This window comes from Oncorhynchus tshawytscha, linkage group LG15 (genome assembly GCF_018296145.1).
Source record: "Oncorhynchus tshawytscha isolate Ot180627B linkage group LG15, Otsh_v2.0, whole genome shotgun sequence".
NCBI classification, from domain to species: Eukaryota; Metazoa; Chordata; class Actinopteri; order Salmoniformes; family Salmonidae; genus Oncorhynchus; species Oncorhynchus tshawytscha.
In genome coordinates this window covers 16,879,067-16,897,470 of record NC_056443.1, presented here as the reverse complement: position 1 = coordinate 16,897,470, position 18,404 = coordinate 16,879,067, and the positions used below count along the sequence as shown (strand labels likewise).

Here is an 18,404-nt window from a genome sequence, read left to right as displayed (position 1 = left end):
TGGAATGCCATTGCGTACTCTGTTACAAGACAAGTAATAGACCGCAAATTCACTAGCCTATAGTAGAAAAGTACATTTTCCTCATCTATGGCCATAATATTGGGTCAAATTACATCCATTAGACTTATGATTCATTATAGCTAAATCAATTACTGTATTAAATGAATAGTTATGTTCCAAAACACACTAATTTCTGAAGCTTATACTTTGTAATAGTCTACACACCATAAATATACAATGAATTCTACACAGCCTACTATGATTCCCAGGGTGCAATGCTTTACCCAGGGTTGCCAGCTGGCTACTGCAAACAAGCCCAGCCAAACACGAAGTAACTTTAGTCTAAATATATTGCTGCCATTGCTAAGTTACGAGTACATTTCACATTACTTTCAGGTTGTAATGTCATTGTCACTCAAATCATTTGAATTTAGTTGCTAGTAGAATAACGTTACAATGCAAATGTGTGTAAAATAGTTTTTAAAATGTAATTTTGCAACTATACCCTTGCACTGCATGGTTTTGGAACACATTCTTCTTAGTTGTTTTGGTGGGCTGGCCCTCATCTGCTCTGTAAGCAAAGCATTCCCATAGTTTGCTTCTGGAGCTACTTTTGTAGAGGTATGATGTTTTCGTTAGAAGCATTCTCTCCCCTCCCGCTTTCCTCTCAGAAGTGGCTTGCTTTGTGTGAACTGCATGCGCAAGTAGCCTAGCTCGCTTTCTAGTGTCCCCTTGAGGAGATTCAGACAAATTACTACAGACTGGATCCTCTCAATCTGTATGACGTGAGACAAATTTGACAGAAGTACCAAAAGTAACAAATTCCAGTACAGAACTGTTCCATGTTCTAGTATCAAAAAGGTACTGAAGTTTCAGTATACGGTGCAGCAATACTAGGGACACTGAACAATTAAATTATAGTGAACAAAATGTGCGCAGTGAGCACACTACGATCTTACGAACAGCATTAGCCAACTTCTACTGTCCTTCTATGGTCATACAAACAGCACTAAGCTTTGGCGTTGAGGGGGATTTTTACACTCAAGGCACATGATTACTCAACCAAATTCATATTAGTCACCTCACATCCTCCTCCTAAGTGGATAGGAGGGAACGTTTACTTTCCAGCAAGGCCTATTAGTCAGTCCTCTAACGTCCCAGAGAAAACACTTAGCACAGCACACACACAAGTTTCCGTTGGCCAAATGCCGCAATTACAGCTGATTAATTTATTTTTATTTTTTAAAGCCTGCCAAATTGACCAGCATAACATTTTTGTAAAATAACACTTTTTATGAATTGATTGAAATAGCAGTCCTTATAAATACATTTGAGTCACGTTTATCAGTATATTAGGTACATTTGCATAATTTAGTGGAATTAAATTGCCATCTGTATTTGTTATTTATTGGATAAATAACGACTATCACACAAGCACAGCATCCTCTGCTGGTTTCTGCTGGAGTAAAACATGTGTTTTTATAAGCACATTCATTGCGCGCAACAACTCTAAAATGTTAACAGTTTTGGTGCATGTTTAAAAACTATTTTTTATATATCAGATAATTGAAGCACACCTCCCATTCACCAGTCAAGTGCAGGCAACAGTAGGCTCTTTACAATGTGAGCCAGTATGCTATTTTAAAACCTACTTCATCGTTTGAAACCTGAACGTTTTACTTTATATTATGAGGCATGTCTTACCTTGCTTCAAAGTAGCCTACAGGCAAAATCTGACCATAGAAATGCGGAGGCAATTATTTTTCAATTCAATTTCTCCTGCAATTTTTACCGATCTGTGTGCCAGTTACGATTGCCATATGCTCATTTTCGTGGAACAGTTTCATCTCAATAATAAAGTTTATTTTCAAAATCAGTCACGTGGTTATTACAAAATTCTGAATTCAAATGATAAAAATCTAAAAGTTGAAATTTAACTAATGCGAGAGCACCAGCCTCTGCCATATGGACACATTGATGATACGTGATCTATTGGCGGCTAAAGAAATGAGTGCATGGAACTAGAGATAGGCCTACTGCTGCATTGGCCCATAGTTGACAATAAAAGTTATAGCCTAAGTAAAAATACATAAAACCGAAAGTCAAAAATGATAAGATCCAGTACTTTCAAATCGCATTCATCTCTATACTGAGCCTGTCAAGACAGACAGAACAGAGGTTGAGCCATTGCAACAATGTTTCAAATCAAACAACTGGGTCTGGCCTGAAGCTTTCCACTAGCGAACTTGCAATATTGTATCAACTAGCCTATTCTGGGCTATCAGACAACTGTTTGTGCCCAAAGGAAAATAGTAGTTTTCACACAGAGGCTTGGTGATTATCAGGAGAGAGATTGTAGTAAAGATTTTTCAAAATAGGCCTACTGCGAGGAACTATTATCATTCGCAATGGATGTAGAAAAAAACAAAACAGACTTTGTCTGACTATGTGAGGTGAAGAAAGAAAATCACTGAGAAGATCAGCTTATTAGTTGTGGATGTGTTCAGTTAAGACAATCCGAAATCCCCAAATGGGCACTTTCCTATATTTGCCCACAGAAGGCCAGGTACTTCTATGCATGCTCAGGCATGCGTGCACACTCCGTTAACATCAACAGAACAGAGAAACCAGACACTTGCTCAAAACAAAATATTTTTAAAAAGCTACATTTGTGTTTCCGCACAAGTGTAGCAGGTTGTGAACTGTAAATAATACGTGCAGTGAAATAATGTAACGTGATTAACCCTTTGACACGTACGAACACACGGGTGGGCTCATTCTACAGTGATCCCTGCGACGTGTGCTCAAACCGGTGTGATTAGAACGTCCAGTTACGATTGACGCAGCGTTAGACCTGGACACATTTTTGCACAAACACATTCTTTACAAAGCTGTCCTCAATGTGAGCAGTTTATTTTTGGGATGCAATGCTAAGACATCCATAGAAGTAGCGCCAGCATACCAATTCTCATCCACACCAGAAGATGTAGGCTACATTGGTCATAACGAACTCTCAGCTGACAAACCATAATATGAATTAGAAATGACTATTTACAATTCATCACAACACAGGTGACCTCACCAGTGATAGAATTTAGTAAAACACTCCCTAAAAATCAAAAGTAATCCGACGATAGTTTGTGCGAGCAGCCATGTTTAGTTCTCATCAACCAAAGATTAACAGTTACAAGAGTTGGGTCTGTTTGCAGTATGTATATTGAAGGGGGTGTGTCATCTACCATCATTCACTTCCCGGAAGTTTACCCGAAAGACGAGTGAACCATCCCTTCACCTCATTTTGTTGTAATATCTTTGGTCTGACAGACATTTGCATTCTGGTTGTCACGTATTGTATGATGTCAACAAACATGGCAATTAGCTTAGCATTAACTCAGTAAAAAAACAAACATTCAAAACATGTTATGCAGAAACTGTAATGATAACATAATAAGGCACTGTGATAGGAATGAAAATTAGTAGTAGTAGCGAAGGCAATGCGGGGGCCACCTGGGGAAATGTGCCAGGGAGAAAAAAAGTTTGCGCTTGGGTTGCTCAGTAATGCCGCAAACGTAAAAAATGTCCGCAACAGTAAAATGGGATACTTCTATTATTTAACTAGGCACACCAATTCAAAACTGATGTTCAAAAATAGAACGTCAAACATCTTCACATAGAGTTAATCAGGCTGTTGATTGTGGCCTGTAGAATGTTGTTCCACTCGTCAATGGCTGCGCAAAGTTGCTGAATATTGGCGGGAATTGGAACGTACACGTCGATTCAGAACACCCCAAACATGCTCAATGGATGGCATGTCTGGTGAGTATGCAGGCCATGGAAGAACTGGGACATTTTTAGCTTCCTGGAATTGTGTACAGATCCTTGCGACATGGGAGCCGTGCATTAGCATGCTGAAACATGAGGTGATGGTGGCGGATGAACGGCACGACAATGGGCCTCAGGATCTCTTCACTGTATCTCTGGGCATTCAAAATTACCATTGATAAAATGCAATTGTGTTCGTTGTCCATAGCTTATGCCTGCCCATACCATAACCCCACCACATGGCATTCTGTTCACAACGTTGACATCAGCAAATCACTCGCCCACACAACTCCATACGTGTGGTATGCGGTCGTGATCCCGGTTGGATGCACTTCCAAATGATCTAAAACGACATTGGAGGCGGCTTATGAGAAAATTGACAATCAAGTCTCTGGCTACAGCTCTGGTGGACATTCCTGCAGTCAGAATGCCAATTGCACATTCCCTCAACTTGAGTCATCTCTGGCATTGTGTTGTGCGACAACAGCACATTTTAAAGTGGCCTTTTTGTCCCCAGCACAAGGTGCACCTGTGTAATTAGCATGCTGTTTAATCGCCGTCTTGATATGCCACACCTGTCAAGTGGATGGATTATCTTAAAGCGAAAATGCTCACAAACAGGGATGTACAAAAATGTGTGTACAAAATCTTAGAGAAATTAGCTTTTTGTGCATAACATTTCTAGGATATTTTATTTCAGCTCAACAAACATGGGACTAAAACTTTACATGTTCCGTCTATATTTTTGTCAGTGTAATTTGAAATTGACAAGTTGAAACATAGCCTATAGATAATTAGCTGGCTGCATGCCTTCGTCTGAGGTCAGCGTGGGTTGCACAGCTATTTTCACCTTCCAACAGGACAACACTTACCACACAGCCAAGACAACGCAGGAGTGGCTTTGGGACAAGTCTCTGAATGTCCTTGAGTGGCCCAGCCAGTGCCCAGACTTTAACCCGATCAAACATCTCTGGAGTGACACTCCTCATTTAACCTAACAGAGCTTTAGAGGATCTGCAAAGGGGAGAAACTCCCCAAATACAGCTGTGCCAAACATGTAGCGTCATACCCAAGAAGACTCGAGGCTGTAATCGCTGCCAAAATGTTCTTCAACAAAAAAGTACTTGAGTTAAGGTCTGAATACTTACATAAATGTGATATTTCAGTTGGCAAAAATAAACTGCTTTTGCTTTGTCATTACGGTATTTGTGTGTAGATTGAGGGTGGTAAAAAAAAAATCTATTCCATTTAAGATTAAATCTGTAAATTAACAAAATGTGGAAAAAGTCAAGGGGTCTGAATACTTTCTGGATGTATTAATTAAATTAATTGCTCATAATAATTGCTGGAACGGCGCGAATGGCATCAAACACATAGAAGCCATGTGTTTCATACCAATCCACTCATTCTGCTCCAGCCATTACCACAAGCCCATCCTCCCCGATTAAGGTGCCACCAACCTCTTGTGATATACATACATAAGGAGCTGCATGTCATTGTGTAGTTTAGGATTACATTGAATCCTACCTCCGGAAGCATATCTCATGAATAGCAGACCCTATCCCTTTCTTCCTATGCCAATCACATTTGCCTAAACCTACTGTCAAGCTACCAGGTTGTTAGCTAGCGAGGTAACATGACTGAACAATATTATTTGTTATGAAACCAATAACTAGTGACCCGGGCTTAGTTTAAAATGGCCTGTGACATGGTTTGTGAAATTATATAAAATGTGTGCGAAACCCGATAAAGAAAAAAGACATTTCCGGTAATATGGGCCATATTTCGTTTAACAGTTTAGGCTAGTTGTTTTCTTCGCTGTTAAACTGCAAGCATGCCTATCACGTTTTCACTCTGGCATTGAGCTGGCAACAAAAACTATTATTGAAATGAAACTACCAGGAAAATGCACATATGAACATTATAATTGACACGCAGATCGGTAGAAATTGTATGATAATTTGTATACTTCCCCAAACTTGAAACTCAAAAGCTGCTGATGAAGTCTTCCTAAAATAATTGCCTCCACCTTCCTATTGTCGGATTTTCAAGCAAGGCATGACTCATATGCAGTAAAATATTCAGGTTTCAAACAATTAATTATGTTCTCAAAATGCATACGGCCTCCAGCTCACATTGTAAAGTGGTGGGTGATGTGCCGATTGCATGCCTACTGTTGACGTTGAGACTGGTGTTTTGCGGGTACTATTTAATGAAGCTGCCAGTTGAGGACTTGTGAGGTGTCTGTTTCTCAAACAGTTTAACTGTGCTAACAAAATTGCAAAAGGGTTTTCTAATGATTATTTTGCCTCTTAAAATTATAAACTTGGATTAGCTAACACAACATGCCATTGGAACACAGGAGCGATGGTTGCTGAGTGGGCCTCTGTACACCTACATAGATATTCCATAAGATAAATCAGCAGTTTCCAGCTACAATATTAACAAAGTCTACACTGTATTTCAGATCAATTTGATGTTATTTTAATTGAAAAAAATAAAAGTGCTTTTCTTTCAAATACAAGGACATTTCTAAGTGACCAAACTTTTGAACGGTAGTAAGTACACACACACACGATGTAATGTACAGTGTCAGAGGGGTCCGGTTTTTCATCTTTTCTCAAACACTATTAGTCCATTACCATGTCAATCAACACTTGAATAGAAACATAGCTAACACCCCGCATTTTAATGCTACACAGTCACTACCATTCCCTTTCGTTTTTATTGCAGCCTCGTTTGAATGCTGTGGTTACACAAAATGTGTTGAAATCAAATCTTGAGCTTTTTGAGATGGAACGACCCAGACTTATATCGTCATTCATAGCAACTTACTACAGAGCAACTTATTATACAGCGATAAGGCAATTAATGCGCTCATCCCAATAAACATCAACCTGCAATTTTTGAGACCGGTATATAGCCTACTAAAACATTGATTTGACCTAACATCTTGTGATTACATTAACATCTGTATGTATTTACGTCAGAGTGTTTGAGAGCAAGTTTAGGTTCTTCGACACACACACACAGGGATCCAGTTGCCTGTGCTTGGGTAGTGTCCTGCTTTAGGGCCAGTGTACATTCTGTAGTGCACTACATAGGGAATAGGGTGCCATTTGGGGACGCAACCTACACATGCTTACCGCTAGGCCCGGCTCATAAATAAGTGTCAGTCTGAAAATAAAGCAGTAAATATAGATGGAGGTGGTATTGGAAAGGGCAGCAAGCGAACACTCAACAGCAGCTAGCTGAGTATACTACCAGTAACCAGTATACTCAGTCACACTCTGAAGGGGACCTATGGATTTTTATTTTACCTTTATTTTACTAGGCAAGTCAGTTAAGAACAAATTCTTATTTTCAATGACGGCCTAGGAACAGTGGGTTAACTGCCTGTTCAGGGGCAGAACGGGGATTTGAACTTGCAACCTTCCGGTTACTAGTCCAACGCTCTAACCACTAGGCTACCCTGCCGCCCCGGGAGTGGGATAGGAATGGGCAGCAGCTAGCTAACACCCTCTAACCTTGCTACTCTAAGCTAAAACAGTAGCTAGCTAGCTAAAACTCTCGCTACTCTGTACTCAACAGGACCATAACCAAGCTCCAAATAACTCCATGCTCCAGACAACCAGTAGGCTACACTCACACTTTCACACTCTGGGGCCTACCTATGGATGTCACAGGGATAGGAAAGGGCAGCAGCAAGCACAACACTGTACGCTCTTGCATCTATGCTCCACACACACACAAAACCCTCCATATACTCTCACTCTGAAGCCAGGGTCGTGTTCAGTATGCCACACATGGCAAAACGAGAAGGAAAGTCTGCGCTGTTATCAGACAACTTTGAATAGTAGCCTACATTCTGCCCATGTTCCCATTTCAAAGGGTTTCACTTCGGCGTGCCCTAATGAACAGGACCTAGTAGCCCACTAACTTCCTTGTCTCACTCCATTTCCAAACATTTTCTCATGGAGGAAGAAATGGAAAGGGTACTGAAAGAGACTCAGGTGTGCCTGGCTGCTCAGGGCAGGCCACAGGAAGTGCATTCCTGTGTGATGATGCGTTTCCTGTGCCTCTTGCCGGGCTGCTGAGACACGCTGGGCCAATTAGAGCACATCAAAGACCATCCGCATGACTCAGACACACAACAGCGGAAACACTTCAGTGAACACACCCTTCGTCAGAAAGGTGTTTTTTCCCTATGGAAAACCAAAAACACGCATACCCTCCTATGGGAGCATAACATCACTAAGGGGTGCAGAAAGGGGTCAATGCAACACACACACTCACCACACGTGAACACACACACACCTGCAGGTCAAGGTTTCTTCAGATTACCTTGGTACTGTTTGACCCACTGGCCAGGCTCAGGGTCAATGAACTTATATCCCTTTGTCCATTTCAGCCCCAGCTCAACAGTTAACATACGAGTCAGCCTGTGGTTGCATGAACCTATTGAGTCAAACTATCAAGCACCAATCACCCCGGATGAAATTGCTCATTGTCTAGGATTTGTTTGTTTCATTAGATTGCTCATAGGATATGTTGTAGAAACAATTAGGTTAAAGGCTGAAAAGAGAGATGCTTGTCTCACTTAACACACACACACATTTTTACTAGGGTGACAACTCATGCTTCTTTCCTAATGGGCTGTCAAACCAACCCAATCTTGTCTGTACTGTAGTAGGCATGTACTGTACTAGGCATGTACTGTACTAACAGTACACTAATGTTCTGGGGCCGGATTCACAAAACACTACTTGTGAAAAAACGTAAGAAGTTTAAGGGGGAAAAAATACAAGTTCACAAGATAGTTTGTAAGTGTTCTTAGGAATGTTCTTAGGAACTTCGTAAATAGCTTTCCTAAAAACTTCGTAAATATCTCCTAATTGACATTAGTGACGTGCTTGAAACCATAATTAAGCCTGTGACGGATGGTAGGATTTGGCCCACTATAATAAAGTGTTGGTAAATAAATAATACATTCGAAGTATCTGCTTTATGTCTCGAGAATATATATATTTTTTGGTGGCTCGCAAACCATTTATACACAAAAACAAATGTTATTTTTCACACATTATAGCCATCAGACTAGCTATATCAAAAATGGATAACCAAGGAAAGCACAATAACAGCTTCAGCAAACAAGTGCTTGTAGTGATGGTGGAAGAACTAGCAGCCAGGAAAAGGTTGAGGAGACTCGAGACCAAAGAGAGGATGGCCGAGTCAGTCTCTGCCGACGGGGGTATGGCAAGGGACAGTTCGTGGTTACAAAAGTATCCATTCATCACAAGACAAGGGTTTAGCTGTCCTAAAGTTAAAACCTCTTAAGGATCGTATCGTACCCCCACTCCCCTCACTCCCTAAAATGACATACCCAAATCTAACTGCTTGTAGCTCAGGACCTGAAGCAAGGATATTCATAATTTCAAAAATACAATTTTGGTACATCGTTTTTGAAATGCACGAGTAAGGCCATTATATGACTAAGGAGTCTAGGCGCAATTTAGATTTTGGCCACAAGATAACAGCAATTTGCCAAGTTTGACTGATCCAATGAACCATTGCATTACTGTTCAAAATGTATCAAGACTGCCCAAACGTGCAGAATTGGTTTATTGATACATTTTCAAGCACATAACTGTGTACTCTCAAACAATAGCATGGCATTCGTTCACCAATAGCTACTGTAAATTGGACAGTGCAGTTAGATTAAGTACATTTCCAAGAAGAAATCATAAAACATCAGAATAATTGAGGAATTCCAGGTGTAAGTAGACAGACAAAAATAAACAATTCAATTGTTGCCATTAACAATGTCACTAACCCTCTTGGTAACATGAAAACACTAGCAGCTCTACCAGCTCTGAGTCATGTGTTCAGAGAGGTGTTCTCGCATTGTGTCTGGAAATAGCTAGCTAGTAAGCTAGCCAACTTCAGCCAGTTGGCTTGGGTGCTTGACCACCGTTGTGAGGTCAGAACGTTCAGATCAACCCTACTCCTCAGCCAGAGTCAGACCTGAATTGTTATGGGTACCACTTCAGCGTGGCGGTGGCACACCCAGCCACTACGGTGGCACGTGTGACACCCACACTGCTCTAATCATAAGCAAATGCACCTTTTTTAGCCTAATAATTATCTTGGTTGAAGACAGCCTACCATTCCTGCTGAGGCAATAGACTGTTACGAGTACTTGGTGATTGGCTGCTCTTCCTTAGCTAACTAGAAATGTTTAAAATGTACAATCAGGGATCTCCCTAGGATTTTCTGACTAGGCGGTGCTGATGTAGGCCTAAGGTTGGGTCAGTCAACTTCCCCCTCAGGAAGTTGGAGCATTTTGCATTTTTGAATGCCATTTCCTGAAAGTCTTAAATGATATCAAACAATGTAGACAACACAGAAGTCTTGTGTTGAATCCTAGATGAAATTGAGTTAGTCATCTCAATGACACCCTCACATTTTTTCTAGGTTCAAATGTAGGGGTATTGATTATTAGGTGTCTTTATGTCAATAGTCTAGTGAAAATGTAAACTGTCTTAATTTTGTTTGGGGATTACTGGATTAGGGCAATATGGCCAAAATATAAATCACAGCATTTTTCCAATTTGGATGGTATTTTAAGTTTTTCAATTGTAAAATATCCTTTATAAGTAGTGCGTGACCCCTAGAGTGGCAACACATACAGTACCAGTCAAAGGTTGACACCTACTCAAAGGTTCTTATTTTTACTATATTGTAGAATAAAAAAATGAAGACATCAAAAATAGGAAATAACATGGACTCATGTAGTAATCAAAAAAAGTTTAGATTCTTCAAAGTAGCCAACCTTTGCCATGATAACAGCCTTGCATACTCTTGGCATTCTTACAACAAGCGTCACCTTAAATGCTTTTCCAAGCCTTTTATTTAACTAGGCAAGTCAGTTAAGAACAAATTCTTATTTACAGCCTAGGAACAGTGGGTTATCTGCCCTGTTCAGGGGCAGAATGGCAGATTGTCAGCTCGGGGACTTGATCTAGCAACATTTTGGTTACTGGCCCAACGCTCTAACCACTAGGTTACCTGCCGCCTTGAAGGTGTTCCCACAAATGCTGAGCACTTGTTGGCTGCTTTTTCTTCACTCTGCGGTACAATTCATCCCAAACCATCTCAATTGGGTTGAGGTTGGGTGATTGTGGATGCCAGGCCATCTGATGCAGCACTCCATCGCTCTCCTTCTTGGTCAAATAGCCCTTATACAGCCTGGAGGTCCTTATATGTTGAAAAACAAATGATAGTGGCACTAGGCGCAAGGGGTGGCAGGTAGCTTAGTGGCTAGAGCGTTGGGCCAGTAACCGAAAGGTTGCTAGATCGAATCCCTGAGCTGACAAGGTTAAAAATCGGTCGTTCTGCCCCTGAACAATGCAGTTAACCCACTGTTCCTAGGCAGTCAATGTAAATAAGAAATGTTCTGAACTGACTTGCTTAGTTAAATAAATGAAAAATAAAAAACAGATGAGATGGTGTATCGCTATGGTAGCCATGCAGGTTAAGTGCGCCTTGAATTATAAATCACAGACAGTGTCACCAGCAAAGCACCATCATCACACCTCCATGCTTCACGGTGGGAAACACACATGCAGAGATCATCAGTTCACCTACTCTGCGTCTCAAAGACACGGCAGTTGTATCCAAAATTCGCAAAGGACAGACTTCAACCGGTCTAATATCCATTGCTCATGTTTCATGGCCCACACAAGTCCCTTCTTATTGGTGTGGTTTCTTTGCAGCAATTCAACCATGATTCATGCAATCTCCTCTGAACAGGTGATGTTGAGATGTTTCTGTCACTTGAACTATGTGAAGCATTTATTTGGGCTGCAACTTCTGAGGCTGGTATCTCTAATGAACTTATCCTCTCCAGCACAGGTAAGTCTGGGTCTTCCTTTCCTGTAGCAGTCCTCATGATAGCCAGTTTCATCATAGTGCTTGGTGGTTTTTGCAACTGCACTTGAAGAAACTTTTAAAGTTCTTGAAATGTTCCAGATTGACTGACCGTCATGTCTTAAAATAACAGACTGTCGTTTCCCTTTGCTTATTTGAGCTGTTCTTGCCATAATATGGACTTGGTGTTTTACCAAATAGGGCTACCTTCTGTATACCACTCATACCATGTCACAACACAACTGATTGGCTCAAAGGCATTAAGGGAAAAAAATCCACAAATGTACTTTTAACAAGGCACACCTGTTAATTGAAATGCATTCCAGATGACTACCTCATGAAGCTGGTTAAGAAAATGCCAAGAGTATGTAAAGCTGTCATCAAGGCAAAAGGGTGGCTACTTTAGAGAATCTCAAATATAAAACATTTGGAGATGTTTAATACTTCTTTGGTTACTTCATGATTCCATGTGTTATTCCATAGTTTTGATGTCTTCACTATTATTCTAGAATGTATAAAATAGTTAAAAGGAAACTCTGGAATGAGTAGGTGTCCAACCTTTTGACTGGCACTGTACATTCTATGACTTCAATGGGTCGCTCTACTTTGACTGTTTGCTACTGTTCAATTAAACTTCAACCCCTCCCCCCCAAAAAATCTGCATTTCCTGCACCCGTTTGAGATCATTTTCACACTGCCACATAGGGCTGTAAGATAATACAACCACTAATATAACAAAACAAAAAAAATTGATCAACTATTAGGCTATTTATTCACATTATAAGTGCAGCAATTCACACATGGCAGTAGCCTATAAGCACAAATATAAAAAAATGCAATCAATTAGCAGGAAAACATTCTCAAAAGTGACCGTAAATGCAATTATGCATTTAATGCATTATTAATGTGCATTTTTATGGTGAAAATGATCTCCTCCAAACTCACACACCGCCTATGTATGCCAGTTAAGCTCTACACCAGTTGTAAAATTGATTGGGTTTCATTTTTTCTCCTAGCTCCAACTTCAGACGGTTGAGTGAGTCAAAAACCAATGTGCCAACTAGAAGTCTATTTTTGCATATTTCACATTTGTTTTTCATACCAGCGTACTTTGAAAACGTGTGCAAGTCTGCAGAGCATCTAGTGTGCATTCTGAACACTCAGAGTGAAACACTGAATTTAGGAAGGGACAATTGACAACCTTTGAATTTATAAAAAGCTCCGAGCACCCTCTGACACTCAGAGTGAATTTACAAAGCAACCTTAAAATCATCCAAGGTGTTACATTTGAACTCATGACTGATGCACCTACAGCATTTTACAGGAATGCTGCGAATTCATCAAAAAAAATATTTTAAAAGTGTGGGCAGAGTAACAGGGCTGGGAATTGCCAGGGACCTCGCAATACGATATCATCACGACGCTTTGGTGCCGACACGATATGTATTGCCATTCTCACGATTCTATATCTACTGCGGTTCAATACTGTGATTCTGTTGCAAACATATTGCTCATTATATGTCTGCTGCAGCTAGAAAAGAGAGCATGAGAAAATATGTTTTGATCAGCCATGGAAATAAACAAGAGTGCTGAAAACAAAATAGGCTCTCTATTTCAAAAGGAAGATATTTTTTTAAAGTAAAAATACTGGAGTGTTGGTGCAGGTACAGCCAACTGAAAAAATAATATTGCGATCGTCAAAACGAGACGATATATCGTCAAATTATTTCCCAATATGCAACTATCGATAGTAGAGTACAGTAGGGGAGAATCCCTCTCCTCATTATCACCTTTTACACTGTAGGGCAAGCATGCCTCCCTGCATGCTAACAGACACAACTGGAGGGCTACACACACACACACACACACAGAACTCCTACAAGCACACTGAACACAGAGCAGATGTAAGCACACTGAACACAGAAATGCAGATCCACACACACACACTTATGAGCATTAGGCTAATATACACAGACCCCCCCCATACATACACAAACCCCACCTCATCTCCCACAAAAACACTCTCTCCGTCACTCACCCGTGAACGTGGCAGTCATCCCGTCTGACTTGGTGAAGTCTATACTGGCATAGGCGCCGTTGTTCTCCGCTACCGGCACAGTCACATTACCAGCTGAGGGGGCATTGGGGGTCGGCCCGGTTCCCCCCTGCTGCTGCGGTATGGGGAGTGTGTTAGATTCCTGGTCCTCTCTCAGCTCCAGGGCAATGTAGTTGAGGCCGTTCTGATATCCCACAGACACATTTCTGCACATATGTCCTCCAGGAGGGCCCCCAGAGGAGGCTGAGTCCATGCCCAGATCAGAGGGCCCTGGCTGGGCAGCCAAATCTACCCCTATCCCCTCCACACACATCCACACGCTATCAAAGGAGCCAGAGCTGGCCCACTTGGAGCCCTCGGTCAGGAGAGCTCCGTTGATGGCAGAGGGGTTGGCTGAGCTCGAGGGTGGATTGGTGCCGGTGCTGGAGCTTGTGGTTCTGCCTCCTCCGGGGGTGGAGGAGAAGGTTTCAGAGCTGTGTCTGCGTCGCCCCTGGGGGTCAGCACGTACCACTTTGGGGGGCTCAGGCTGGGGGCTGAAGGATGAGGGAGGGCTGATGGTGTGGGGGAGTAAGGTAGGGGGGTACCGGCCCTCCATCACACACAGGTGCTGCAGCATAGCTGTGGGGCTACTCTGTGACCCCCGCGACCCCTCATCCTTGCTAAGGTTAAAGGTCATATCTGTGTAGTCATCTGTTCCCGTCCGCCAGTGAGCGCCAGAAGAGCCAAGAGCCCCGCTCAGGGAGGAATTGGCGGTCAGCGGTCGAATGTAGCTGGGTGGGTTCCATGGGGCCACCAGAGAGGGTCTGGGGGACTGGTTCTTAGTCAGGCGGCAACCATCATCACGCCCACCTCCAACCACTACACTCATATAGTCCTGGTTCTGGGGAGGGGAGTGACGCTGCTCGGCAGAGCCCATCGAGGGTGAGACGTACTGGTCAGAGAGAGGGCAGGATGTGAGGGGTCCGTAGGGATCCCCAAACTCGATGTTGATGTACTCGCCGGGGCTGGAGGGTCCCTCGGCAGCAGCTGGCTCACTAACCCTCAGCGACCCATGGAAGCTGTGGCGGCCCAAGGGGAGGCGGTTGGGCCGAACCGCAGTCGTTCGTCGGTCACCTCGAGCTGCTTGGTGGTGGGCACCGTAGGGCGGGGGGTGGTGGGCGTCTGACCCCCCACTACTGAAACCCTTTGTTGTAACGCCAGTGACCTGGGAGTAGATGGGTTTAGCCGGGGAGCTCATAGGCACATATTCCTCATGCTCCCATTTTCTCTGTTCACCATCTCTGGCGACAGGGGCCTTGTAGGAGCGAGGCAGGGAGAAGTAGGGACTGTATGATTTAGGGGTACCTTCAGGGTTGCTCAGTGTGTAGTATCCTCCTTCGTTGGAGAGCTTCCGTCCTCCTGTTGCATTCCCTCCTTTTCCACTGCTGTACGACATGTCCATGTACTCTCCAGTCTCAGGCCGCTCCACTATACTACCAGAACTACCGACACCCAGACCCATGTTACTGCTACTGCTGTGGGGACTTGGGGAGGCCTGGACTGGAGAAGAGGAGCTCGGTCCCCCTGGTAGCATCATCATGTAGCCCTGGGGGTCTGTAGGCTGGTGGGGTTGGAGCTGGTGGACCGAGCGTGGGGCCAGGGCTGGGCTAGAGGCCTGGGGGGAGTGGGAGGGCTGGGGAGGGTGTGAGAGAGAGTGGTGATGGGGATGAGAGTGGGAGCTAGGTTGCATAGGCATGTAATCCGGGGTGTCACGGGGTGAGGCTGCCACCCCACACAACATGGGCATATAGCCACTGTCCTCCTTGGCCGAGGGATAGGAGGAAAGAGGGGGTCTGCCCTGGCTGTGCTCGGAGCAGGAGCTGTAGTCGGAGCGGAGGGAGGACGAGGTGGAGGAAGGTTGGTTGCTGCTGCCGGTGCGGCCCAGAGACAGAGCCTCTTCCACAGACACCAACTCGTCCTGTGAGAAGGTGGTCTGGGTCATCTTCTGGTACACAGCCACGCAGCTGCTACCGCCGGCAACACCACCCTGACTCCCGGGCCGCGTGAACGAGTGTGTCCGCCGCCTCAGAGACCGGTCTTCGTCCGTCGACGTGCTCTCGTCCCGGTGGGGGGCCTCGGCACCACCAGAGCTACTCACGCCGCCCGCTCCAAACACCTCGCGGTGCCAGCCCATGGCCATGTAGTCACTCAGGCAGTTCTCTTCTCTGATTGGTGGGGTGTTGCCCAGAGAATCGGGTGTGTTGCTACGGACTCGGAAGTAGCGAAAGTCTCCGGGGCTTGAGCCGTACTCGTCTGAGGAGTTGAAGCCGCCGTCAGAGGGGGAGCCGCATATGGACGAGCTGGAGGGCCGGGTGAGGGTGTCAGAGACTGAGCCGTGACCGCTGCTGCTGGACACACTAACGGGGGAGGTGGTGGAGGAGAAGTGGGAGACTGGGAGCGAGGCGGAGCGGGTGTGGCAATTGGAGCCCGGTAGCGCCCTGGCATAGCGCCCTCCTCCCCCGGTGTTCCCTGCCCCTCCCCCACCCTCTTGGCGCCCTAGGTGTATCCGGGCAGTGTTCAGGTGGATCAGGCTGCCGGTAACAGACCGGAATGGCCGGTTCATCGTCCCTTCACCTTCACTTGATGTCCTGAAGCGGTAGCCACTGGCACCGGAGCTCTTACTCGATGGTGGCGTACCGACCGCCGACTCGGTCCGGGAGCGGCGCTGGAGACCTGTCTGGCTCGGCGGCAGGTTGCCTAGGTGACGGCGGGTGGTGATGAACGCCATGGGGTTGGAGCCCGATGATTGGCTTTTACTCCTAGGGCGGATCTCTGCGAAGGCCTTCAGAGCCTTCATGGTCTCTAAGATGGTCTCGTGCATGTTCTGAGCCACGACAGAGTCATCTACCTGCATCCATATCTCCCCTGGTCCTATGGAGGATGACCGACCCACCTCGATGAAGAAGAAGCTTTCTGAGTGTCCACATCGTCTGATGTTCATTAGCTGGAGGTTGACATACGGTGTCTCAGAGTTTAGTTTGACCAGATGGATAGTTTTAGAAGAGAGGCATAAACGATACACACCTGTGAGGTTCTTGGTCTGACCCAGACCTTTGGGTTTCACATTCACCTGCCACACCTCTTTGAAAACCGTACCTGGTGTGACTGTACCATAGCCATCATCCAACTCGTCAGAGTCTAGATGCCCCTTTTTCCCCTCACTCATTAGTTCACTCAGGGCTACATACCAGTCCTCTTGCTCCTGCTCGTTTTCAGCCACAATGGCAAAGTACTCATCCTTAGTGTAGAGGGCTATGAGGTGTTTGTTCTTGGAATCCGCTCTTTTGTTGACGGTGAAGCACTGATACAGATAGATCACCCGTTTCGGGGCTGCAGCTGAAGACCGCAGGCTACTGCGGAATTTTTTATCGCTGTCATAGTACTCCAGCCGGCTGAGGCCTAGGTGGCTGGCCACCCTCAGAACGAAAAACCGCTTGTGTCCATGCTTCTGTTTCCGTAGGTAGCCACACTTCCGAATGTCGTCCATGACCCCTGAGGTAGCGACGCTAACGTTAGCATTCGCAGCCAACTGAATTGCAGCCGACGCTGCGTTCACCGATGCAGCGAGTGCGTGGTGGCTAGCAGAGGGGTCCTCATGTACCAGGTTCAAAGACGACAACGAGGCTTTCCTTACCGGGGACCCTGGGATGTTTTCACCAGAGAGAGTATGCTGCTGTGTCGCCGCCGGATAGTGGTGCAACAGCGGGCGTTGTTCTTTGGGCAGCGAGCTCTGGGGGTAGTGATGGTGGCTGTGGTGGTTGGAGGGCGGCATGTGCTGATGAAAACGAGCTCCACTGCCACCGCAGATATTCAATAACGGGGAAGGGGGTTCCCCAATTGAGGTGTAGCCGTTGGCTGCCGTAGCCGCTGGTGTTGTCCCGATGCCCCTCTGTTGCGTCTCCACCAACAACATAGCGGCTTTGTTTTCTTGGTAATTCATCAAATTGGCCATTTATAGAACACAACCAAAGGTCACTTTACCTAAGCAGTGCTGTGGACCTAGACCCCATTCTTGTTTAGGAGACGGACTCCGGCTGGCGCTGCTGTATTGTGGTGGCTACACCGCGCGATGGTTAGCTACAATCAAAGCAAAAATGTCAGATTGTTAAGTTAAAAACGACCGGTCCAGGCCTCTTCGCGAAAAACAGGTATCCAATATGGGGTTCTATGAGATAAAGCCGCCCCTGTGCAACATATCCACGTCTCTATAATCGTTAGAATCCAAGCTAGCTGGCTAGCAATCTGTCCCCTTCTCCCTCTCTACATATCTCTACTGAGCGGAGCACAAACAACACGTGACTGGTGCGTCATCCATAAGTAGGAGGAATTAATGAGCCAGACGGGGCTTCTCATTGGAAGTTCAGCGAGATTGACAGGAACTGACAGGCAAACGAGACAATTGTTTTGTGTCATTCGTGTTTTACGTCAATACGGTGGACCAATGAGACATCGCACATATTTTCTTTAGTTAAAGAGAGGTGTTCGAGATGATTGACAGCTGACTGGCCAATGATTATTGGTACAGTGATAGGCGTTCGTTGATGCTACCCCTTTCATT

At 44.7% G+C, this 18,404-nt stretch overlaps 1 protein-coding gene across 5 annotated transcripts in view; it reads right to left on the bottom strand.

The window, feature by feature from the left end:
* LOC112214510 (insulin receptor substrate 2-B) overlaps nt 1–18,123 on the bottom strand; it is a 28,733-nt gene extending 10,610 nt beyond the window's left edge. For all 5 annotated transcript variants that reach the window (XR_002948120.2, XR_006078926.1, XR_002948122.2 and 2 more), the window contains exon 1: nt 13,790–18,123. Coding sequence is in view for 1 of the 5 variants with exons in the window: in XM_024373299.2 (XP_024229067.1) it covers nt 13,790–17,798 (4,009 nt within the window). In the remaining 4 variants the exon portion in view is untranslated. The remainder of the gene's footprint in view (nt 1–13,789) is intronic.
* Nucleotides 18,124–18,404: the final 281 nt, after the last annotated feature.